Source organism: Mastigoproctus giganteus, chromosome 4 (assembly GCF_048544385.1).
Source record: "Mastigoproctus giganteus isolate SK-2022 chromosome 4, ASM4854438v1, whole genome shotgun sequence".
Lineage (NCBI taxonomy): Eukaryota > Metazoa > Arthropoda > Arachnida > Uropygi > Thelyphonidae > Mastigoproctus > Mastigoproctus giganteus.
Window position 1 is genome coordinate 84,630,291 of NC_143578.1, and position 26,535 is coordinate 84,656,825.

Genomic DNA, 26,535 nt, shown 5'->3' on the forward strand with positions numbered 1-26,535 from the left:
AAGGCTCAAGGGGTAAAATTTTTTTCATCCTGGTCTGTGCTTGTTAACAGGAGAGACTGCTTTTACAGGGATGGGATACACTTAAATAGAAAGGGTGCAAGAATATTTGCTGATGCTATCGAGGCAGCTTTAGGTGGGTTGGAAAACTGCTAGCTTGGAGGGATTCACAGACTAAAAGGTTAAAAGTAGCCGCAGGCAGAGGTGAAGGTGATTTTTGCACAATTTCTATTAGAACAAGTAGCAACCTGGAGCAAGGGGTGCTGGGGGTTTCAGGGACTGATGGCAGTCATCGTGAAACAGGTGGGTATATGGGATGTGTCAGGGGGAATAGGAATAGGTACATGTATACTTGCGTGTATACCAATGCTAGAAGTATAGTAAATAAATTTGAAGAATTTGAAGTGTTGGTCAAGACATCAAAGGCAGATAGTGTTGGGATATCAGAGACGTGGTGTCACACAGATATAAGGAATGAAGAACTGGAATTTGGGGAGTACAATGTGTACAGAAAGGATAGACAGGATACGAAGGGAGGAGGTGTTATGCTGTTAATTAAGAAAATATAAAATCAAAAGAAGTGCATCCAGTTTATATAGATGAACAGTGCACTGTTGAGTCAGTTTGGTGTGACATAAGCACTGCGAAAGCAAAAATAAGAGTAGGAATGTGTTATAGGCCTAATGACTCGAATGAGTACAATGAACATTTGTACAGAGAAATAGAGTGGGCTAGTAAATCAGAATGTCTTATAATGGGGGATTTTAACTTCCCAGATATTGACTGGAACTTGTGGGTTGGCCACTCACACACTAGTAAGACTTTTGTGGATTTATTGGATGATTGTTTTCTGCAGCAGCATGTTCGAGAGGCAACCAGAGAGGGTAATACTCTTCATCTGGTTATCAGCAGTGATCATTCATGTATTAAGAATTTGCAGATAAAGGAACCACTAGGTGGCAGTGATTACAGTGTACTGATGTGGGATTTACTTACAGATATAATTACCATCAGGGGTAAAGGAAAGGGTTTTTGCTTCCGTAAAGGTGACTACAGTGGTCTCAGACAGTTTTTAAATTCTGTACAGTGGGATCAACTGGCAATGTTACCAAAAGTAAATTCTAAGTGGGAAGCATTCAAGGAATTAATCGTGGATGCTACTAAACGTTTCATACCTATTAAGAAATATTGTTCAAGGTTTAGGCCTAAATGTTTATCAAACGAGCTAATGAGACTCGTGACAGAGAAGAAAAATGCATGGGATGCATATAAATTATCAAGCGACTCAGAAGCCTATGGCAGATATAAGCTAGTCCGTAATCAGGTCACAAAGGAGGTTAGGCAGGCAAAAGCAGATTACGAGAAATCTTTGGTAAAAGATGCTAAGAAAAACAGCAAGGATTTCTTTACTTATATAAACTCTAAAAGGAAGGGGATGAATCTGATTGGTCCACTTGATATCGATGGTTCGACTGTTGATGATCCTGCTCAGATAACAAACAAACTGAATGAATATTTTGCATCTACATTCACACATGAGAAGTTATTAAGGTTTGAAAATGGCAGAAGGTTATCAAATTGTAGCAAGGTGCTTAATGATTTATAATAACTGAGAGCAAAGTGGAGGAGAAATTGTTGAAGTTAAACATAAGAAAGGCACTGGGGTGGATGGGATCAATCCAGTTATATTAAAGGAGGCGGCAAAGCAACTAGGCAAACCCTTAGCCATAATCATGAGAGCATCCTTGGACTCGGGGGAGGTTCCCCACGGACTGGAGATGTGCAAAGGAGATATCCCCAATTCACAAAAAAGGGGATCGAAGGGTGATACGAGTAATTACAGACCAGTTAGTTTAACTTCTGTTCTGGGTAAAATAATGGGAGTCACTGATTAAAGATGCATTGCAGGATCATCTAGACAAGACTGCAGCAATAATTCAGACACAGCATGGGTTTGTTAAGGGAAAATCTTGTCTGACAAATTTGATAGGATATTATGATGTGGTTACAAAGGAACTGGATGCAAAAAATAATTTTGATATCATATATTTAGATTTCAGGTAAGCTTCTGACACTGTTGCGCATGGAAAACTATTGTACAAATTGGAGCAGAATGGTATTAAGGGTAAGTTGCTACAATGGATAAAAGGATGGTTGAGTGGGAGAAGACAGAGGGTGGTAATTAATGGGTGCTGTTCTTCATGGACTAATGTTATTAGTGGAGTCCCACAGGGTTCGGTGTTGGGTCCTCTGTTGTTTTGTATATTTATCAATGATATTGATGAAGGTATATCTGGCTTAGTGTCGAAGTTTGCAGATGATACAAAGGTTGGCAGGGTTGTTAATGATAGTAATGGCAGTGTGCTACTGCAACAGGATCTAGATAATTTGGGCAGATGGGCTAAGAAGTGGCAACTGAAGTTTAACCTTGACAAATGCAAAATACTGCATACGGGCAGAAGTAACCGCAGAGAAACGTACCAACTGTGTGGTACTACACTTAAGGTGGTAGAAAATGAAAAAGACCTGGGAATAATTGTGCAGTAAGATATGAAGTTTTCTGAGCAATGCAGACAGGCTGCCAGGGCAGGTCATGAGGTTTTGTCAATGATATATAGGAATTTTGCTAGCAGGGAGAAGGAGGTGATTGTCCCTTTGTATAAGGCAATGGTCAGGCCGCGGCTTGAGTACTGCATACAGGTCTGGAGGCCTCATTTTAGGAAGGATGTAGATTTGCTTGAGCGTGTACAGAGAAGGGCAACAAGATTGGGCAACAACAAATTGCAGTGGCTGGAGACTAGGCACCTGCGCGGTGATCTGATTGAGGTGTATAAGGCCTTGAATGGGCTGAGCACGCTGAATTCTGATGAGATCCTTCCACTTGTTCAGATTACGAACCTAAGGGGGCATAAATTCAAATTAAGAAAGGACAGATGTAGAATAGATGCACGGAAATTTGCCTTTAGCCAGCGGGTGGTTAATTGCTGGAACAAACTTTCATCCGTTGTTGTGGAATTTGATAGGTTGAATAAATTTAAGGAGTAACTGGACAGGATTTGGAGGGAATAATGTGATTTTTTTTTTTTTTTTTTTTTTGGCTGATGCTGCATAAGCTCATACACTTGCTTTCTTGCATCACATGCCACTACTACTACTACCTACCATTTAAGGTCAGGTTACGAAATATAAAGAAAAATAATGAAACCTTTTCCTTTTTTCGTAACCAAACCTAAATCAACAGTATAGTAAAAACACTCATGAACTCCAAAAATCTGCTTTTAATAATGAGAAAAAAAACATAATGAAGAACATAAAAATGAACAGAACGAAACTTTTATTAATTTAGTTTCCATCAAAAAATCAACCAACGTTTTATTTTCCTTACAAATTTCTTCCATCTTTAAAAGATTCATCGCTACCTGTTTACCGTTCATTACAAAACTATTATGCACCGTTTTGTACTCATAAATACATTATAATGCCAACCAATGACTACATAGTAGCTTGTCCTCTGTTGCGCCCACCACCATCAATCATTTCATCATTTTCCACGCCTACCTGTAAGATCAATATATCCTTCTCGATTTCGGCTCCAGACCGATAACACCTACCATCTGTTTAACTAGAGAGTTGCACTAGAGTCCGGTGTCGGGAAACTAATTTTCCGCGTAAGTTATCTGATGTTTCTCGTCGTTCTAATGTTGGCTTTCTTTACCTTAGCCACCTAAACAAACTGATGACTTAGTTAAGAAATATAAGATCATGCTGGAAAAATGTTGCACGGAGAGAAAAAAATGTTCTCGTGTCTGCAATTCTGTGCAGAGGATAAAAAGTGAAGTATTCACTGAAGTCCCAAAATGGTTTGTTTTAACTATTAAGTAAAAAGAATTAGATAATACAAAGATTTTTATTTAAATGCAAAAAAAAAAAAAAAAAAAAATTTCCTAAGGTCAATTCAAACCTGTGATGGGCTGTTGCAACACATGGTTTATTACCTACATAACATTTACATAGTAATAAAGATATTAGCTTTTCCTATTTAAAAATTAATTCAGCTTACCTGACTTAGATGCTTCTATTTCATGAAGCCTTGAAAGTGCAAAACCTCCTGGATAATTGTAATGAGAAATATATAATAAAAGTCCTGAAGTAAACAAGTTTACAAGAAGGTGAAAGCATGCTATTAAAAGGAGAAACACTTGAAACATTGATTTCAAACGGTTATGCCACCTAATAAAATAAAGACAAAAAATGTAATAAGTACAGTGTTATATTTGCAAATAATGTAAATCTGACATTAACTCTGGAGTAGCTATGTCTATTTCATTCTTGAAATAACCATGAAATAGTTCATGAAATCATTAACTTTGTAAAATTATGCTTTAACATTATAATGATATGGGAATTCACAATTAAAATTAGTTTCAATTTTAAATTAAAAATTCATTAAAATGCTTTATCTCCACATTTTAAAAGTAAAAATTTGTTTATTGACTCTAATATCCTGAATGTAGTATATCTGAATAATCAAATATACTACACTAATTGCTTATTTATATATGGCATGTTTGGCTCCACTTTGGGATTCTGTTATCAAGTCAAAGCAAAAATGAATAAAAATGAGCTTTATGAGTTAAGAAAGGTTTTCTAAATCAAAAAGCTCATTCACTTCAAAATATTTAAAATAGTACAACATATTAATTTTTCATTAATATTATATTTATATTATCAAAAATACATTATGTTCGAGAACAATAACTTTCAAATGAGATGAGCAGCACAAATACAATCTTCTCTAACAAGACGAAAATTATACTGTGACAGTCAAATTGCATTGTTTCACTCCCTCAAGAAATCTGCTACCTCTGGGATTGTCACATGTTTGCTGCCACAAATGGCTTGCATTGTGTGATGAATGTTGCTGCAGGATATGGCAAGCATCACTGCCATAAATGATTTATTTCATTATGGAAAGTGCAATGAAGCCAGTTTTCTGCAACAAATGGATCCCAGAGGAAACACCAGAAGACATGAGTTAATTATTATTAGCCATATGGTGCAAGGAAGCCTTAGGCTTATGTTGCAACAGCCAAAAAAAATTTCTGAGTTACCCTGAGAGAGAGAGAGAGAGAGAGAGATTGGGGGGGGGGGGATCACCAAGAAAGAGAAAAATGATGAAATCCAGCTCAGGACCTTGGGTGTGCCAAGCACATATTCACCAGATGTGAGCCCCTGGGGTTGTTATACTTACACAAGTGGGCATAATCTATTGCATAAAGTTCCACAAATAACATTATGCCTGTCACATCTTTTTTTTTTTTTTTCATGTCTATACTTCTCAGATTGTAACACAATCACTGATGCAAATCCAAAGTAAAAATAATACTTGAGGAATACTCTATACTGACATTGATATCAACTCTGATAGATATTTAATTTTAAGGTGCTTTGTAGCTCTTTATGCATGGATTAATCCATTTGAGTGTTAATACAAATGTTCACATTAAATCCATTTTTATTTTTCTTAATTGCATTCTGGTGAAGTATGATGTGACCAAGTTGGAAGAGGATACTTACAGCAGAATTCCAACAATGCAGCATTCAACAGGATCATGGTGGCCCACATTACTTTGACGTTTATTTAAAATTACTAATGAAGTTTTCGAATAGACAAAATTTTGGTTTTATCTGTATGCTATTTATTCCATCTACCTTTCTGATTTCAGGGACTGCTGGTAGTTATCGTGGAACAAGTAAATTGTAAGTAAAATAGTAAGTAAGTAAGTAAGTAAATAGGAAGTAAAATACATGGGCTGTGTTAGGGTAGGTAAGAATAAGAACAGGTGCATGTATACTCGTGTGTGTGTGTGTGTGTGTACACCAATGTTAGGAGTTTAGTATATAAATTCGATCTGTTCGCCAAAACATCACTGATTTTAAACTAAAATATTGATTTTAGTTTAAAATTAATAGTGCACTTGTTACTTGTGTTTATCTCATAAAGTTGAGTAATTTGTTTTTGAGTTGGTTTTTAAAATTGCTTAAAAAAACAAAAGGTATAGTCTAGTGCCATTATTACTGCAACAATATAACAATGAAATAGCCATCACTCAGTGGTGTATTCGGGCCGGAATGCACCTGAATGACATTCTGGCACTTTTTTCTAAATATCATAATAGAAAATCATTAAATTTATACACCTAATATTATGAAACAATGGCATAATCAAAGGGGAGGGAGAAATAATATCTATTTTACCCATTGCTACTAAAAATATATATTAATAGTAATCTTTAAAATTGATAGATTTCTTTAAAAATTTATTTAAAGACAAAAATATAAATTTTGAAATGAAACTTGAACGTTTCTTACTAAAGTATAACATGTTAGATAAAGAGATCCAACAAGTGAGATATACTGTGATGTGTGCAAACGATGTATTTTGATTCGCCATGAGCTGAATGCTAGAACTGGTTGTTCTACAAACCATGAGTGAAGTCTGATTCAGTTAATGTACAGTTGATGTGGTGTGATCATATAGTCTTCTGGAGAACGACATACAGGATTTTTTTTTTTTGTTATTCATATATGTACAGCAGGCCCCCGTTATAACGTGGTTCGCTTTACGCTGATTCACTATAATGCTGTTCTTATATTATAACCCGTATCTGACTATAACGCTGTCTCAGATCACTATAATGCTCTTTTACAGATTGCATTTTTGGCATATTTAACAAAATCTTTTCATTTGATAGAGTCGATAGCTAGAAAATGAATATAAAAATACGGTTAAAACGTTTCCCATGCCGACTTGAGAAATTTTCTCGAAAACTAATTTAATTGCAGTACAGTGACTTGTTAAGTAGTTCCGAGATCAACATTTTAAAAAATGATCAAGTATATTGCTTGTAATATTTGCGTTATATGCATTTATCCGAAGTCATCACTCAGTACCGTATTAGACATTGTGCGTAACAGACAGTTTACTCGAACATTGTATCATAATTAATGCAACCAAAGCAGTTACATTTCGAAGAGCTAATAATGGCCAATAAAAATGAAAAAGCAACAACGTCTGAGCGCAGTACGAAGACTATAAATGTAAGAAAAAGACTGAATTTGAAAATTAAATTAGACGTTTTGAAACGAATCGATTCCGGTCAAAGACAAGCAGATGTGTGCCATAATTTAGGACTCGCAACTTTAACTGTAAGAACAATTATAAAAAAAAAAATAAAGAATTAATTTTAGCAGCAGGAAAGATAGCCACTGCAAGCAAGGGCTAGGCCGGCTATTAGGATTGAAATGGAAAGACTTTAACTCATTTTATTGAAAATAACATCCAATGCCACGTTATGTCAAAGATCTGGGTATATTCTTGCCATGTGTACGCCATATCCAAAAATTTCATTACTTCATACAGCATGTCCCACCCACTTTTTCTTACTATTGAATATACCATGAATTGTCAAACTAATAGAGCAAGCTTATCTGCGAAAAGATCTAAACCTCCCAAGCACTTCCTAACTAATTTCACAAATATACGTGGTCTCAATTCTAATCTCAACGATGTCCATTTCCACTTGCAGTCTGCCAAACCTCATGTACTTTTTCTGACAGAATCTCAGTTATCGGTTGATTCAACTACTGCTTATCTCAGATGCCCAAATTATTCGCTGTATGATTCTTTTCGCCTCAAAGGTGGTACATGGGCATATGTCCATTCTGATATTCCCTGTCAGAGACTTGGCAATTTGGAATCTCCTCTTTTTGATCTTCTCTGGCTTAAAATCTCTCTACCTCATTGAGTAAAATTCATCTGTTGTCTCTACCATTCTCCCAACTCCACTAATCACTTGGAGCTTTTTGACTTCCTCTCTTTGCAACTTGACTTTCTCCAGTCCAACTTTCCTAACAGTGAGGTAATTTTTCTTGGTGATTTTAGTGTTCACAACTCCAGCTGGCTTCCATTTTCTAGTCATACTGACCCACTTCTCGTGTTTGCTGTTTACATAAAAAAAAAAAAAAAAAAAAGCAGAATTCAGTTAAGTTAAATATTATTAAAAAAAATAAAATAAAATAAAAAAGAAAGAGATTAGCCAATATGATAATCTGAAGAAAACTCACCTAAAAAAAAAAAAAAAAAAGTGGAGCCATTTAAAACTAGTAACGGCTGGTTGAATAGATTTAAAATCCAGGGAGAAGCCGCAAGTGCAGAAGGAGCCAAAACTTTCAAAAAATAACTTCTTAAAATTATTGAAGAGGGATATTATGTGTTATACTTCTCAAAAAGTTTTTAACATAGATGAAGCAGGGCTTTTGTGGAAACGAATGCCTAAAAGAAGTTTCATATTGAAAGAATAAAAAAAACATGCCAGGTTTCAAAGCGGTGAAGGATCAGTTGACTTTATTTGATTTGTTGGGTAGTAATTAAACTGTGGGGGGATTTAAAATTAATACCCCTTTTAGTTTATTTGGAAGAGGGCCAAAGTTCAACTCAAAATCGACACATTTTTCATGATTAAATTCATCAATTAAATTAAATCAATTTAGATCAATTAAATTCATGATTTTAATTGGAATTTTAAGTTTAATTTTGATACTTAAGTAGTTACCACATAATTATATACGTATGTAATGCAGAATCTTTTATATGTACAAATATTTGAATATTAAATATTTTGACCAACATTTGTGCACCTACCGTTTATTATTGATTAGGAAATATCCTATGGCACCGACCGCAACTCACAAATATATATGTTACCTTATGGAATGCGACGCTCGCTTAGCGCAGATTCACTCAGCGCTCTGTTTTCACGGAATGTATTATCAGCGTTAAGCGGGGGGTCACCTGTATTATATATATGTAATATGTACATGTGAGTTTATGATCATGTGATTTTTTTTTTTTTAGATTTAATTAATTTATTTATTACTATTTCTTCTAAGGTAAAAATTAATTTTTACGGGATTAAATACATAAATTTAAATTTACATAATTTCAGTATTTAAAAATTAAAAGAAGAAATTTTCATTAAATACAAAATAAGTGAAAAATGCAAACAAACAAGATTAAATGTATTATTTGATAAAAAACTGAAAACTGTGCAACAAAATGTACAAACATGTGGAAACGATAACGACATGACCTCTTCTTTTCCATCAAAATCTAAAGATGAGAAAAACAGTGACACAGAATTAAAATTTAATTGGCCCCATGTTTGGAATGCTGACATGTGGACTGAGAAGAAAAAAGCATATCATTGGCTTACATGTGATGCCGGCAAATTAGGACGTTTGATTTGTGCAGCTGTAAAAAAATTAGGGCCACCTAAAACGCAGGGAGTTAGCATTTCAAAGGAATGGAGTTTGGTAGTGGTATCATCTTATGGCAAAGATAGAAGCACACAACTGACATCTTTACGTAAGAAAATTTATGAACATTCAAAATGTATTTCACATATACAGGCTGAAAAAATCTTGCAAGCTGCAAATGAACAACATTTAGAAGCAGTAATTGATCAAATGAATGACTCCGAAATTTCTAGCACTTGTAAGGTTTTTAGAACTGCATATTATATTGCAAAACATGATCGACCATATTCTGACCATTTTGAGTTGTTACAACTTCAAGAATTGAATGACACTATTATTGCTCACAGTTTGCATTCAAGATTAAGTGCTACTAATATAACAGAACATGTTGCAAGGCAAATGAAATTAAAATTGTGCCAACAAATTTATTATTTTTTTTGTTAGTAGTTGGCGCATTGGCTTCTGTGGCCATAATGCACCTCCCAAGGTTTTTGCACTACTCTGATCCAAGCCCGAGGTTGGATTCGAACCCGCTACCTTTGGGTTGCCAGGCAGGCACTTTACCCACCCGGCTAGCCTAGTCGACCCAACAAATTGTGGATATACATGGAAACTTCTCAATTCTCATTGATGAGTCTACCACTCTAAGCAAGTAATCTACTCTGATTATTTATTTAAAATGTGAAACGAATAAAATGAAAGATCCACATTACTTGTTTCTTGATTTAATCGAATTGCCAGATCAAACAGCTTTGACAATAACAATGTCTCTTAAAATTGTCTTTAAAAATATGGATTTGACGACAATTATTTAAAACACTAATTTCTTTTACGAGAGATGGGGCAAGTGTTATGTTGGGCAGAAAATCTGAAGTTGGAAATAAATTATTAGAAAAATATCCATATTTGATCATATGCCATTGTTTAAACCATCAAGCTTGAGTCATCAGTTGGAGATGCAATATCAGAAGTTCATGGAATTAACCATTTTCAAATATTTATGGACAAGCTGTACACTTTGTACAGTCAATCACCAAAAAAACCAGAGAGAAATAGAAGCATGCACTACCAACATCAGTGAAGAAATTAAAAGGACTGGACGGGTATTTAATGTAAGGTGGGTGGCCAGCTCCTTTAGGACTTTGGCAATTTGGCAAAATTTTGCATCTTTATGCCATCATTTTGAAAATGCCGGTAAAGACAACAACCGAAACAAAACTGAACAATCCAGGTTCAACGGATTATATAAACGAATTTCATCCAAACAGTTTGTTCTAAATTTAGCCCTGATGTACGATGTATTGTTTGAGCTAACGATTCTTTCAGTGTCATTGCAAAAAAAAAAAAGAGATACAACAATAGTATATGCAGACAAATTGATTTGTCGTACAATTCGTTACTTGGAATTTTTAAAATATCCTCAAAAAGGAAAAAAGTAGTTAGAAGCGTCAGATGCTATGGAAAAAATGCAATTATTTTCAGTAACATTAAAGGACAATAAAAAAGTAACATTAATTCAGAGAAATCAATTTCTAAACAGTATTATTAATAATACGAAGCATAGGCTGAGCATTAGTACAGATTCTTCCGAATTTACTGAAGGAATTTCAACTTCAGACATTATAAAAGAGTTGCAAATTCTTGAACCAAGCGAATGGCCATCTGAAATTGATCCTGGATTTGGAGAAAATGAAACAGAATCTCTCTGTAAATGTTTTAATTTATCTTTCACAAAATGTTTGAATGCCTATAGGGATTATTTAGCTAATGGTGGTTGTAGCGTGCCCACAGATTTTGAACATTTAAAAACTTATTCCAAAATTATAGCTTGCAGTTCTTCTGAATGCAAGCGTGGCTTCAGTAATATGAATTTAATATTAACTGAGAAAAGATTCCGTATTCTTGTCAAACATGTGCCAAGTTTGTTGTTTATTAAATTACAGGGTCCACCGTTAAAATTATGGAATCCAAATTTTTATGTCCGAACATGATTGCAGTCTCATCGTTCTGCTGTTGACCAACAAACAAAAATGGTCATCACAAAAGAATATGTAATCGATCCTGTATGGGAATTTCTATGATTCTTCTGAACAGTATTATTTTGGAGTTTTTGTTTTCGTTTTTTTTCTTTCTGATTTTTAAAATTTTTTGTCTTTGTTTTTTACTTTTAAAATTTCTATTTAATAGTTATAAATAAATACTGAACAAATATTCTAATCTTTGATTTATTTATTTTTGCTTATGAAAAAAAAGCGTAGGTAACTATTTGTAGTTAATCGACGAGCATTCCGGTACTATTTTTTTTAGCAATACACCTCTGCCATCACTGTTATACTATCAACATAAAAACAATATAAGCGTGGTATCAATTATAGTATTGTTATAGAATGATACAAAAACAATTTAGTAGATAATTCCATAGAAGTATAGGTAATATTTTAAGTCCATAAACTTCATTTCAAGTCCATAAACCATAAACATATACCAATACAATCTCTTAACTACTATTTTTGAGGAATTCTCGTAAAGTAACTGTATCACAGTACACAATGTAACTTAAAATAAAATGGATATAGTAATATTATGTTCATTATACTATGTTATATTACACTAATGTCTCGGTTTCATGAAGCATTCTTAAATTTAAATTGAATCATGCCTCAGACTAAAGCAGGAAAGCAAAAGGCTCAAGTAGCAGGAATGTTCAGCTCAGGAGAGAACTGACAATGACAGTTCTTTTATGAATATGAGTTTTATGATGTGCTCCACTTGTCACTTTGCAAAGATACCTTTAGCCAGACATAATATAGCCAAAGGGGATGCCTTCGTGAATCTTCACTGAGAGTGAGCACAAGGAGGTTAAACATGAATTCAGCAGTCTGAGTGTTTATGCCTTGAAGGAATAAAAGAGAGAAACCCATCAAGCATTCAGTTGTTCACTTCAGCGGTAAATCCCACACTCAAATAACAGACAGCACGACACTCTCAACAGCAGAGAGGGTGTCATGCTGTCTCTGTTTCCGCAAGATGCAATGATAGAGAAAAAGTTGAGTTAGGAATAAATTTGAAACCGTCTGCAATGCTGCCCAGACATGATAGGAGGAAGTACATGATGAGAGCCTTACCAATCAATTCAACCTAGGAGAGACTGTACAAGGCTCAGGGAGTAGAATTTTTCCCAGCATGGTCTGTGCTTAAAAGCAGAGATCGCTTTTACAGAGATAGATACACTTAAGTAGAAAGTGATGGCTTGTCCTATGATCATGGAATGACCCCCAACGTAGGACAAGCAAATGCAGGTAAATATATTCTTGCTTGTAGAGTAATGCTAGGAGTATTGTAAACAAATTTGATGACTTTGAAGCACTGGTTAACTCCAGCACATGGAACTATATCATGGCATAACATAAGAAGCTGCATCATGACACTGTAGTAGTTCAGTCACAAGCAGCAAAAAGAGATGCATGATCCATCCTGGTTTGTTCTCTTTTCACATTGATACTGAAAGCCACAGGAAGGACAGACGGGACTGGAGGTGGGGTAATAGACTTGGTTAAGAAGCAAATAAAATCTAAGGCAGTGGACCTAGATGATGTTAATGGCCAGTGCAATGTTGAGCCAATTTGGTATGCCAAACACTGGGAAAACTAAAATGAGAATGGGACAAATGACCATTATTAGTATAACGAACAACTACACAAGCAGGTAGAGTGTGCAAGTAGATCGGAATGTCTTATAATGGAGGTCTAACTTTCTAGATATTAACTGGAACTTGTGGACAGGTGACACACAGTAGGAGATATTTTCTGCATGACTGTTTTCTAAAGCGGTAGGTTAGAGAGACAACAAAAGAAAGCAGTGCTCGATGTGATTATCAACAGTGAGCCTTCATGTATTAAGAATCTGCAGATAAAAAAAAGACTCATAGGATGGCAGTAATCAACAGCATACTGATGTGAGATTTACTTAAAGATGTAACCACTGTTAAAGGCAAGAGGCTAATTGATGATGCTACCAACTGCAAATACTAAAGGTTAGAGGTATTTAGGAAAGTAATCACGTATGCTACTAAGCTTTTTATATCAAGAGATAGTCTTCAACGTTTAGACCTAAATGGATGTCAGATGAACTGATGAAATCTAGTAACAAGAAGAAAGATGCATGGGATAATTACAAATTGGTAGGGGACATGGAATCCTACAGCAAGTACAAACTCTTCTGCAAACAGTTCACTAAGTGGTTTAGGCAAGCAAGGGAAAATTATAAGGAGTTCTTAACCAGGATTCAAAGAAAAGTAGAAGAGAATTCTTTGCTTATCTTAACACTAGAAGGAAAGGGGGTAAACAACATAGGACCACTAGATATGAATGGCATAACAACTGATGATGCTGTTGAAGTCGCTGACAAATTAAGTAAATATTTTGCATATATTCCTGGTGAAGAAGTTTTTAGGCATGAGAACACAAGAAGTACACCAAGTTATAAGGAAGAGCTATGTGATTTTGTTATAAATGAGAAGAAAGTTGAAGAGAAATTGCTGAAGATAAAAAGGGGGAAAAAAAGAGAGAAGCAAATAACTAATTAGCTAGCTGAAGCTAAAAGTAAATAAGGAACATGGGATCTATCCACCTATATTATAAGATGCAGCAAGAGAGGTAAGCAAACCCTTGGCTGTAATTATGAGCATCCTTAGATTCAGGGGAGGTTCTTACTGATTAGCGGTGTGCAAATGTCTTTCCGATTCACATAGGGGGATCAAAGGGCAACACAAATAATTATGAAATTTGTCGCTGGATCATTTACAGATCAGAGAAAGAAAGATATAATATGAATTTCCACCAATCACTCAGAACTCTCATTATTATTATTATTATTAGCCATATGGTGTGAGGAAGCCTGAGGCTTATGCTGCACCAGCCAAAAAAAATTTCTGAGTTACCCTGAGAGAGAATGAGAGAGAGAGAGAGAGAGAGAGAGAGAGAGAGAACTAGATGGGAATCACCAAGAAAGAGAAGAATGATGATATCCAGCTCAGGACCCTGGGTCAACTTCTTTTCTTTGAAATTCCACTTTCTGCAGTCTAACTTTCCTAACATAGAGGGTCGCTTTATGCTGGTTCACTTTTCTAATTACTAGAGTATCCTGCCCAAAACATAGATACAGTAACTTAAAATCATTTCTGCATGCAGAATACTGTTCTGAATAGGTTTAACATAGAGTGTTAATGAAAACATGTCCTTTTTCGTTTGTGTTGATTCAATTACATTGAGAATTGCTTTGAGTAGGTAACTATTTTTTTTTTTTTTTTTTTTTTTCGCTTGTGAATTTTCATATTAAACTATAGTGTGTAATTTTGCCCCTTTGTGAAAATGAGAAAAAAATGTATTCAACACTTTTGTGATCAATGACTCAAAGATGCTAAATATAAGAACTGTTTCTGCAAATTAGATGTGATTATTTAAAATGTTTTTGCAAATATTGTAGATGCACACTGACAGCCAAATTAAGTGATATTGAAAGACATTGTAATACAAACGAAGCACAAGAAAGCCGAAGAGCACTTTAGTTTTCAGCATCGGAGAGTATTGCCATTCAAGAAAATTGGCAATACAGAAGGTGCAAAGGCAGAAAGTAGCACTGCATTTTTCATAGCTGTGCATTATGCAGTAAGAGTAGTTGATCATTTGAGTTAGCTTTGTAAATTTCATTTTTCAGGAATATAAGGACTTCAAAGTGTGAAGAACAAAATGTACTTCGATAATATCTAATGCTATAGCACCACATGTAAGAAAATTTTTACTAATTCGTCTGTTGCCTTATAATTTATTTTTAGAATGGGGGCGGGGGGAGACAGAATAAAATTCCGAAGTTGTCTTCTTTCTTCACCAGGAGCAACATGAGCTCTTCTATTACTACACCAACAGATACAACAGCATCAACATCATCATCTTTTACAGCACAAACTACAGATATATAGATGTGAAAAACCAAATGAACACCAATGAACTATAACTATTAGAAAATTTAGTTAGTGAACAATATCCAAGTGATATTGCTAATCATCCAGACATAATAACAACAAATGTGAAGAGATTTATTTTACGTCATGGATCTTGTAGACCTAATGGCCCGTTTCCAAAAAATCACATTAAGTGGTCATTTTCAGCAAGGTATTACAAAACAGTAAACAAATTGGGTCTTAAAATAAACAGAATTTGGTTGTGTTATTCCCCAAAATTGGATGCAGTGTATTGTGCAGTTGAAAGAAGTAGCATATCTTCGTACTAGGAAATTGAAAACTTTTACCACTTCTCTGTCGTTCAACAGCAAGTATAACAAACAAGTGGATGTGCCTACAATGTTGTATAGTTCGATGTTGATTGCCAAGTGATGCGGCAAAAATTTAATTTCATTGACTATCAGAAGATTTTCATATGCTGAGTACTAAAATACAGAATATTATGTTGAAAAATCACTTGTTTTATTCTATGTAACTGAAGCGAATTCAATATGCCTGATATGCACAGTATATTCTCTGATTTTAGTAACATTCATAGCGTATACCTTCTGCTAATTTTACAACTACAGCACTGCTTATAGTGGAAAGTGGTGCAAAACAAGGTAGCTAATCTTTTGTCAGACAGTTTTGCTTTCAGTGTTTTATGTACGTGTGATCTTCTTAAAGTGAGAAAGACTTTAAGAATAGTTAAATAAATAATATACATATTATTACAACAATATTATTTAATGAAATAAACCTTTATTTAAACTGTGAGGTGAGTTAAACATATTTTATGTAACATAATTTACAAATAAAAATAATCTATCGACAATAATAAAATAATCTAAATAAATAAAAATAAAATAATCAATTTAATAATCTAAATAAATAATTAACTCACATAATATCATTTGCAATATTGTAATAAAAGCAAGAGTGAATAATTTAATTTTTTTTACTTACCTAAAATGAATTTTTCTTAAGATTAAACATGAAGACAAGTTTTGCAAGCGGGTATCAAAAGAAGAAGAATAAGAAGTTATTACAGGTTCATTTATCTAGTTTATCCAAAGGTGACACTTACTTTAAAGTAACACAAATAAATGAAGATTCATCTATTGAGGGTCGACCTGATGTATCAATACCAACTATTCCTACAGATATTTCTAGTGCAATTACATATAATCCTGATATTGCAGACTATAAAACAGAAATTATTCCTATAGATATTTTTCGGGCAACTACATCTGTTCCTGATATTTCAGACTATGATACAGAAAAGAATCGACAAAACATCTATACAAAATACAATGATGTGGGTCTATGGTGTACTTTAACTAAGGATGATATCTTGTTTGGGGTTCAAAAAGGACCTGCTGACTGTCAACACTGGAAGGATTCCTTTGAAAAATCAAAACAGATATTTAAAAATCAAGTAAGGTATTGCTCCCAAGGATTCTTTCACTCCACAAAAATTAATGGTGAAAAGTACAGTCAAGAGTAACTAGTATATTCTCCATCAACTGGATGCGTCTACTGTTTTGTATGCAAGCTCTTTTCAAATTCAAGTTGCACTTCAGCTAATGGCTTTAAGGATTGGCAAAACCCTGTTTTAATTAAACAGGAGAATTCAATTGATCACAGAGCAGCTTTGCTAACATATTTATCAAGAAACGGTTGATCCACTTTAGATTAAAAATTAGATCAACAAATTATAAAAGAACAAAAATGTTGAAGGTAGGTGTTTCAACGTATTGTTGCAGTTGTATCAACTTTGTCAGAATGAGGATTGCCATTTCGAGGCAATGATGAGAAATTAAATTCAACTCGAAATGGAAATTTTCTCAGATTATTGGAACTGATTGCTCAATTTAATCTGTTTCTCGCTGATCATATTGGTCATTATAGGAATTCTGGGTCTGGAAAGCCATCATATATATCTAAAACAACATGCGACGAAATTATTGATTTAATGACTAAAAAAGTAAGAAAATCTATTTTTGAAGATTTAAAACAAGCTGGTTATTTTAGTTAGTATGTTGATTCTATGCCTGATCTGTCACATTGATCAATTAACTGTTACTGTAAGATACGTATGTCCACACAATGGTCATCCCATTGAACGATTTTTAACATTCCTTCCAATAGAAACCCATTCCAGAGAAAATTTGGCCAATTTGATATTTGATTGTATTATAAATGAATGTAACATTTATTTTAGCAAGTGTAGAGGACATGATAATGCTGATTATCATGTCCTCTACACTTGCATAGTCCTATGATAATGCTGCCAACATGTCTGGGAAATATAATGGTATGCAACAAAAAATTTTAGAAAAAAATAATCTATGCTATATATATATTCCCTGCGCCGGACATTCGTTAAATTTAAAGTTGATTGTTGTGTAGACGAAGTAAATTTCTTTGCAATTTTGCAACAAACCTATACATTTTTCTCTGCTTCAACAAAACAATGGTCTATTTTAAAATTGGCTTTGGAATCCAAATTGTGAAGTTCCGAAACATCTTTCTGACACTAGATCAGAAGCACATATCAAAGCTATAAGAGCAATTATGAATAATTATGATTCAATTATCAATGCTTTAATTAAATTTCAGGATGATGAATATGAAAATGGTGAAACCAAAAGAGAAGCCTCTATTATCCATTAAAAAATGGAAGAACATGAATTTATGTTTATGCTTGTATTATGGAATTATATATTGGAACAGTTTCACAAAACTAGTAAAATATTATAAGACCCTGAAACATCATTAAATACATGTTCAAAACTGTATGCATATTTACAAATTTCATAAAAGAAACCAGAAACAGTTTCGATGAATTTGAACAAAATGCAAAAGAAAAATTACCGGATAACATAGATAATAAGAGTGCAAAGAAAAGGTCTAGAAAAGTACAGATGAATGATGGAAAATCTGATATTGACGATCTTTCTGCAAGAGATAAATTTAGGATAAAATCTTTCATTCCTATCCTGAACTCTTTAGAAAGTAATTCACAAAGAAGAGCTGAAGTATATAAAAATATTTCTCAAAAGTTTTCATTTTTATTAAATTTTGACTAGACACATGAAGAGCTCAGAGAAAATGTTTGTTTGTTATTTGGTTTTTAGGAGCATTAGCAACTAAAGCCATATTGCTCCGGGATATGCAGTGGTCATTCCCTGACCTTTCCGCATCCTCTGTATTTGGTGGTGAAGGGCTCGAATCCCAGTCTAATCAAGAAGCGTATGCTATGCACTGCTGCTCCTTCCCACCTGGCTACGGGGGCGCCTCAGAGAAAATGTAAAAAGTTTAGTTAATAATTACCCTGAAGACATAGATGATAATTTATATGAAGATATAAAATATTTTCATCTGTATATAAAGAAAAATTATTCTCAAAATTTATATAATATAATAATTTGAGACAAAATAGAGTCAATTTTTCCAAATGTTGAAACTATATTTCGAATTTTTCTTACCTTGATGATAACTAATCGCTCTGAAGAAAGATCATTTAACAGAATTAAGAGGGTAAAAAATGAATATCGTACAACCATGCTTCAAAACAAATTCTCTTCATTGAGCATCTTATATATGGAAAGTGACAAGCTTAGAAGTTTATCATTTGAAGACATTGTTTCACATTTCGCCATAACGAAATCATGGAAGCAAATATTTTAAATAATTTGAATCAATAATTTTTTGTTGTTTTATTTTGTTTGTTTTATTTTGTTTTTAACAAAAATGAAAATAATGTCTTTAGTTTTATTATATTATTAATTTAATTGATATTATTGTTATTATTACCAATGTCAAAAATATCTGTTATTTTTTTAACAGTTAATAAAAATGCATGCATTATTATAAGTAGCATTTTATACGCACCCTTTGATGAGCATGAAACGCTATTAAACCTAAAATTTACTAAGTGGTGGGGGGGGCCCTCTTAAAAGTTATAGTTTATGAGCCACAACCACCTTAAATCCAGCCCTGATAACAGGAATCAAGGCTTACTGTAGCAAGACAGATGGGTTGAAAAACGGAAACAGAAGTTTAAACGGTGGTAAATACGAACGGCAGTAATTTAAGAATAATATACTAATTAGGTGAGACCACACACAAGGTGGTAGAGAACAAAAGAGACCTAGGTGTAATCATATAGTCCTACATGAAGTTCTTTGGGCAGTGCAGATAGGCTGTTAAAACATCTTGTGGGGTTCTGTCAATGATATACAGGAACTTTGCCAGAAAGTTCAGGTAGGTGATTATCCCATTGTATAAGGCAATGGTTAAGCCACACCTTGTGTACTGTATCTTGAGTCTGGAAGGCTCATTTTAGGAAAGATATGGATCGCTTGGAACGGGTGCAGAGAAGAGCAAGTAGAATAGTCAAGAACACAAAAGGGTACTCTTACCAGAACAAATTTTGGTTCTACAAATTGCAGCACTTGGAAACTAGGCACTTATGAGAAGACCTGACTGAAGTTTTTAAGGCTTTAAATGGATTGAGTAAACTTAGGGATGATAGTATTCTAATTCTTTCTCGAACAACATACATAAAGTAAAATTGAATGCAATAGCTGTGGGACTGATTAGTGAAAATTTGCTTTCAGCCAGAAGGTGAATAATTATTAGAACAAACTAGCATCTGGTGTTGTGGAAGTGGGAAGTTTGAATAAATTTAGGAAAGAATTAGTTATTAGAGGAGTAGAGCAGATGAGGTGAGTAATGTTTTTTTTCTTTTTTCTTTTTGGCTGATGTGGTATATTATTATTATTGTTATTAATAGTATTACTATTAATACTGATATTATTATTATTAATAATAATATCTGAGCCTAAAAAATGACAAAAAATTGGGAAAACATGTCAAAAATTGTGAACTCAGTGCCTCACTACAAACCTCTTAATCCAAAATGAATGCATCAAACATACTTATACGAGGGGGGGTATCAAAAGGTTCGTACCCTTACCTAGAAATGATAGCCCTAGAAAGGTGAAACTTCACAGGAACTTTAATCCTTTTTTCTATGTAGTCCATGTATAGTAACACCCATCTATGGATCAGTTGTTTAATGCCTTAATCATAGAAGTCTGCACTTTTTGTCTGAAACCACGATTCCACTTCATTGATGACTCCCCGAGACACATCAAAGTGGCGTCCACACAATGATTTCTTCATTTCCTGAAACAAGAAGTCTGACAGTGCTAGATCAGGAGAATAGGGTGGGTGCTGCAGTAGTACAAATCCAACAGTTGGCAAGAACATTGCATTCGACATTGCTTCGCAAAGGCATCAGCAATCTTGGAACCCATCGTGCGGAGACCTCAGACACGTGCAGATGGTCATATAAAATGCTGTGGGTAGACCCATAACTAATTCCCATTGCATTTGCAATGAAATGAATTGTCACACATCTGTCACTAAGCACCAGCTGCCCAACCTTTGTCTCATCGTCTGTGGATGCCGATGGCCTTCCTTTTCTTGGGTCGTCAAAGACGCTTGTACGAATAAACTGGAACTTCTGTTTCCACTTTTTTACAAAGCCATAGGATGGATAATTCTGCCCATACACAACTTTTATTTCTTCATCAATTTCCTGAGCTTTCTTGCCCTAGAAATGCAGGAACTTGATCACTGGTCGATACTCCACTTTGTCAACCATAGTGTCCTTCCTCAGATTCCGGGCTCCACCTCTGGTGCACGATCACCTATGTAAATGAAATTTCATGTTGGTTATTGAATATGTAGACAACTTATTAAAATGGCATCTTCCTACTGATGTTTTATCTAGGTCAGGGTACGAACTTTTTTGATATCCCCCTCGTACCAGTGCACCAGATCAAGTGGTATAATTCATGGAGCTTAAATGAAATTATTTGTGCCAGTCTGTTGACTGGCTTTAAGAACAGACTATTAAAAAATTAATACATGCACATCCATAAATATATTAAAAAAGCATGACATTAATGACTTATCACAGTTCCTGGAAAGGCATAAAACCTGTTTAGACAAATCAAAGCAAGATTAACTAGTTTCAAAATTTCAAAAGCAAGATTAACTAGTTTCAAAATTTCAAGAAAGGCAGCAGCATATTCTTATCACAGAAATTATTAAAACTCAGTATATCAGGATCATGTACATGTTAATTTTCAAGGAACAGACTTAGTATTATTATTAGTCATATAGTGCAATGAAAGTACGGGCTTCTGCTGCACCAGCCAAAAAAAAAAAAAATAATAATAAATCAATAAATAAAAAAAACACTAAAAATAATAATGAACAACAGATAAACATGAAAAAAAAAAAAAAAAAAAAAACTTTGCTTTGATTCATTTTACTATTCCTTCTAAAGTGCCTGGTATCCAAACTCTAGCCCATATATTCAAAGTTTTTCCTCATATGGGAAACCTTTTGCAGATTTCACAAAGCAGGTTGCCCACCTTTTTCTGATTTTTTAAAAAAGCTTGATGTCTTTTTGCTTTTTTAGTTATGGTCTCCAATTTTTACTCAATATTCTAAGTACAGTCTTACAACTCCTTGATAAATCATCGATAGGATACAATGGGTCTTCCCTACCTGCCTACACTGCCAGGAGAACATCATGTCCCCCTGTATCATAACTCCCAAATCACTTTCTTCCTCTACTTTTTTAAATTCAACCAATGAGTGTATAAGTTACAGGGAGTGGTACGAAAATAATGCCTCCTGTTTCTTTTCTCAGGAAATAAATTCCTGCAACTATGCCTTTTACACCAATTAATAACCACACTGTTATTTTCTCACAAAGTCACCATCATTTTCTGTGCACTTCTGCCATCTCTGAGTCAGATGCTGTATTCTAATCCTGTAAAAGTCCTTACTCACTCTGTAGAGCTTTGCGAACACTGTGCTTGAGCTGGTCATTATCTGCAAAATGGGTTCCATGGAACGCATCCTTCAGTGGGCTGAAGAGGTGATAGTCAGAAGGTGCAAGATCTGAGCTATGAGAGAGGGTGAAGAAGAACAGAGCACCCCAGTTTTGCAACAGGGTGCACATGACAATGCACAACCCCACATGTGTAGACTGGTGTGGGGTCGTGCATTGTCACGGTCGACCTCTACAGATGCAGGCATTCAACTTTTCAACATTTCCACACATTGGTCTGAGTTGATCATGGTGCCACACTCAAAGACACCCATAAGCAAGATCCCGTATTTTTTTCCAAAATTCTGTTGGTAAAGTCATGGCGACAGTATTTTCTGCTGAAAATGCTGACACATGAGCACAAAGAAGCCCAGTGAATTCTGATGGTGCCACTTCATCGGACTTTTTCTTTGTTTCAGGGTAATAATGGTGGACCCAGGTTTCATCACCTGTGACTACGTGTGAAAGAAAAACCTCTCCTTCACTCTCATAGCATTGGAACAGTTCCATACAGTTGACTTTCCAGGCTTCTTTGTGCTCATGTGTCAGCATTTTCGGGACCCACTGGGTGCAAACCTTGTTGTAGCTTAGTTCCTTTATGATGGTTATCACAGCAGGTTCCCTATTGTGATAACCATCATAAACCTACTGCATTGCACAATTCGAGTGTTGTGATGCAGTGATCCTCTTCGATCAACACGTCAATCTGGCTCTTGTTATCTGTTGTCACTGGTGTTACTGGCTGGCTGGCTGCTTCAGGGCTTGTCAACAATGGCACTTACCCCAATCTAAAGTGTCTTGGGCTGTTGAATGTAGTGGACACGTTTCTAGTGCCCTGATTTATCGCTAATTTCTTTAGATATAGTGTAGTTAAAATTGCAAGATTTGTATCCATGGACTCCCTGTTATTCAAGCTGTGTGATGATAAGAAGTTATTGAACATTTTAGGGCCTCATTGCTTGTTTTAAGTTTTTTTTTATCTGGCATCTCTGTCTATGGAATTGGACACTCACTGCCATAGACAGGACACTTGAGTGCAGCCGAACATGTTCTCCAGTTGCCACATTCAGACGTTGCTCCATGACTGGGGAAGGTTCCCGTCTAAGTGACCTTGCACTGTGTCTGTCCCAACTATTGTCTGTACTTCTGATATCGTTTCCGGTGATGGGCACTAATTCCCAACTGTCGCAGAGGAAACTTGTGTCAATGATAATTGGAACAAAAAAAGCATGATGAGTTTTCCATTCCTGATGGCACTCCTATCTCTCTGGTGATGCATATCAGAAATGAGCTGGAAGAGTTTACCTCTGAGCAAACGAATCAAATTACAGCTGCAGCAAGAACCAAAATTATAAAAATTTGGATGAAAATGGAAACAGTTTTATTTAACTTACAAGTTGATAATGAAAGGTATAAGGCTCTGATTGACCTGCTTTTGAATGAGCAGAAAACAAATGAAATGTAACAGTGCCCCTACTCATTTACTCAGGTGCTGAGGACACCAAAAGTGAATCAGCCACCTGCAAATCAAGACCATCACCCAACAGAATGCACAATTTTGTTGTCATCAGGCCCATGGATGTGGCCCCCGCTTGACTCAATGTGGCTGTTAAAGCAGCTGTAACAACAAAACAAGGCACATCTGCAAAGCATAAAGATAAAACTAATAAGACAGAGAAGAAATCCAGGTATAATAATTGAGACTGCAATGAGGGAGGAGCGGCATTCGGGCTGATGTGCCCAAGCAAAATGGACTGCCAATAGTTCTCTTTGATGTTGACAAGAAGTTAAGACCTGATGAGATATTAGAAGACATCTACAAGAGGAATCTGCAAGGGCACTTTCCAAAACAAGATTTACCACAAGAAGTGAAACTTAAATACTTGACCAAAGCAAAAACAGGCAACATATTAAATTGGATCTTGGAGCTGGAACCCAGAACATTTTGGAGGCACAGGATAGAATCTACTTGGCGTGGGAGAAGCCACTGGTTTTCAGGAACACATCCCAGTCCTGAAATGTTTCAGATGCCTGAGATTTGGGCACACTACTCACACATGCACCCAAACAACCACTACATGCAGGCACTGCACCCCCAAAAGGACCATGAATTCAAAGAGTGGCCAAACCGCTCACAGGATCCGGTGTGCTCCAACTGTAAATTGACCAAGCTAGAGAGCACACACACACCCAATCAGAGACCCACCATATCCTGTGTACTTAAAAGCAAGGCCATTCATCCAGCAAAAGACAAATTATGGATAGACACCAAAATCAGGAAATCAAACCAAAGATAAAATTTTTGAAAATCAACGATGTTCTGCAGGTGTAGCCAATCAAATCCAGAACATCGATGTCCTCTTATTGCAAGAACCTTACACTCACTCATCCAAGACTCAAAGCTATCCTAGAAGCTTCAGGGTGATTGAATATTCAGGTGAATCACCCTGGGCAACAATTGTTGTCTGAAATGCCCAGATCATGGTCACTAAAATAACTTTCTTGTGTTGTCCACTTGCCACCTGTGCTTAAATCTCTACATGGTTTGGCTAACTCCATCTTGTCTCTCTGTATGCACCAAAAGAAGACATCACTGGCACCATTCAGTACCTTTAGTCAGTCATCACGATACTCTCACCTGAAAAATTACTTATCTCCATGGATGTGAAGTGTCATTCGGCCTCGTGGCACAGCACAACTCCTGAGAGAGCTGGATCCCACTGCACGCGATATCTTGAAGACTTCTTGTATATCACCACCATATCTCCAATACATAAGGGCGGTTCTAAGAGTGAAGTGGGAAATTACCTGCTGGTCAGTCTAACTTCAGTAATAGGGAAAATGGAGACAATGATCAATGGTAGAATTCAGGATCATTTAGATAGAAATGGAATTCTGAAGGATAATCAGCATAGTTTTGTAAAGGGAAAATCATGTTTAACAAATCTGGTTAGCTATTCTGACAGGGTCACTCAAGAGCTGGATTTAGGGAATAATTTCGATATTATTTGGATTTCAGCAAAGCATTTGACTCAGTCCCACATGAGCTGTTACTTTATAAGCTGGAACAGGTTGGAATCACAGGGAAAATCCATAGACGGATAGCTGGATGACTTCAGAGCAGAAGGCAGAGGGTTGTGATAAAGGTTATTCCTCAGATTGGGTTGATGTAAGAAGTGGGGTTCCGCAAGGATCAGTATTGGGACCACTGGTTGTTTTTGATTTTCATAAATGGCATCGATGAAGGGATAGAGGCCGTGATATCTAAATTTGCAGTATTGATAGAGTAGTTAATGATCACCACCAAGAAAAGCTTCTTTAGAGTGACCCAGACAGACTTCAGGGATGGTCAGAAAATGGCAGCTATGCTTTAATCCAGCAAAGTGTAAGGTATTACACACCTGCGGAACAGTAACCCCAAAATAATTTATACACTTGGTGGAGTTGAACTAAAGCTAGCAGTGGAGGAAAGGGGTTTGGGTGTTACGATACAGTCAGACTACAATGTTCTCTAAGCATTGTAGACAGGTTGCAAGGAAGGCCCATGGTGTCCTACTGATGATGTATTGAACAATTGCTAGTAGAGATAAGGATGTCATAATTCCATTATATAAGGCTATTGTTAGACCACACTTGGAATACTGTGTTCAAGTATGGAGACCACGCTTAAAGAAAGACATTGTGCTTCTTGAAAGGGTCCAAAGACGGGTAACTCGCCTGGTGAGATTGGCAAAAGAGTGTCCATATGAGGAAAGACTGAATATGTGGGTTGCAGAGCTTGGAAACTAGGCACCTTAGAGGAGACTTGATTGAGATGTTTAAGGCTCTCTGAGAGGCATAAGTAAAATGAATGAGGAGGAAATTTTCACGGTTATAAATTATTCTGGAACTAGTGGCCATGGCCATAATTTCCAGTTACGGGGGGGGGAGAGATGTTTAATAGCAGGAAGTTTCATTTTAGCCAGCAAGTTATAAATTACTAGAAAAATTACATACAGGAGGAGAGAAATGCATAGGTTGTCTATTTCCATTTCTGTTATTAATTATTTATTATTTTTTAATTTTCTTCTTTTTCGAGAAGAGCAATGTTGAAGAGCAATGTTGTCATTGCTCTTCAAGAAGAGCAATGACAACATTGCTCTTCTTGCTTCTGTCCAGGCCACCTCTGACCAGCTAAATAACTTGACAAAGATCACCATCCTACCTTGTGACCAAGCTATCAAAAAGAGGAAACCCCATCACAGAGCTGTTCTGTGGTGGTGGTGGTGTCCAGAATTGGACCATCTCTGCAGGGCTGTTCACT

General features: G+C 35.5%; 1 protein-coding gene across 5 annotated transcripts in view; it reads right to left on the reverse strand.

Annotated features, from left to right (window-relative positions):
* The window catches only part of Alg12 (Alg12 alpha-1,6-mannosyltransferase), a 295,448-nt gene that overhangs the window by 48,936 nt on the left and 219,977 nt on the right, over window positions 1-26,535 (reverse strand). For all 5 annotated transcript variants that reach the window (XM_090371645.1, XM_090371647.1, XM_090371643.1 and 2 more), the window contains one exon: window positions 4,058-4,227. In XM_090371645.1, coding sequence (XP_090227771.1) covers window positions 4,058-4,227 — 170 coding nt within the window. The remainder of the gene's footprint in view (window positions 1-4,057; window positions 4,228-26,535) is intronic.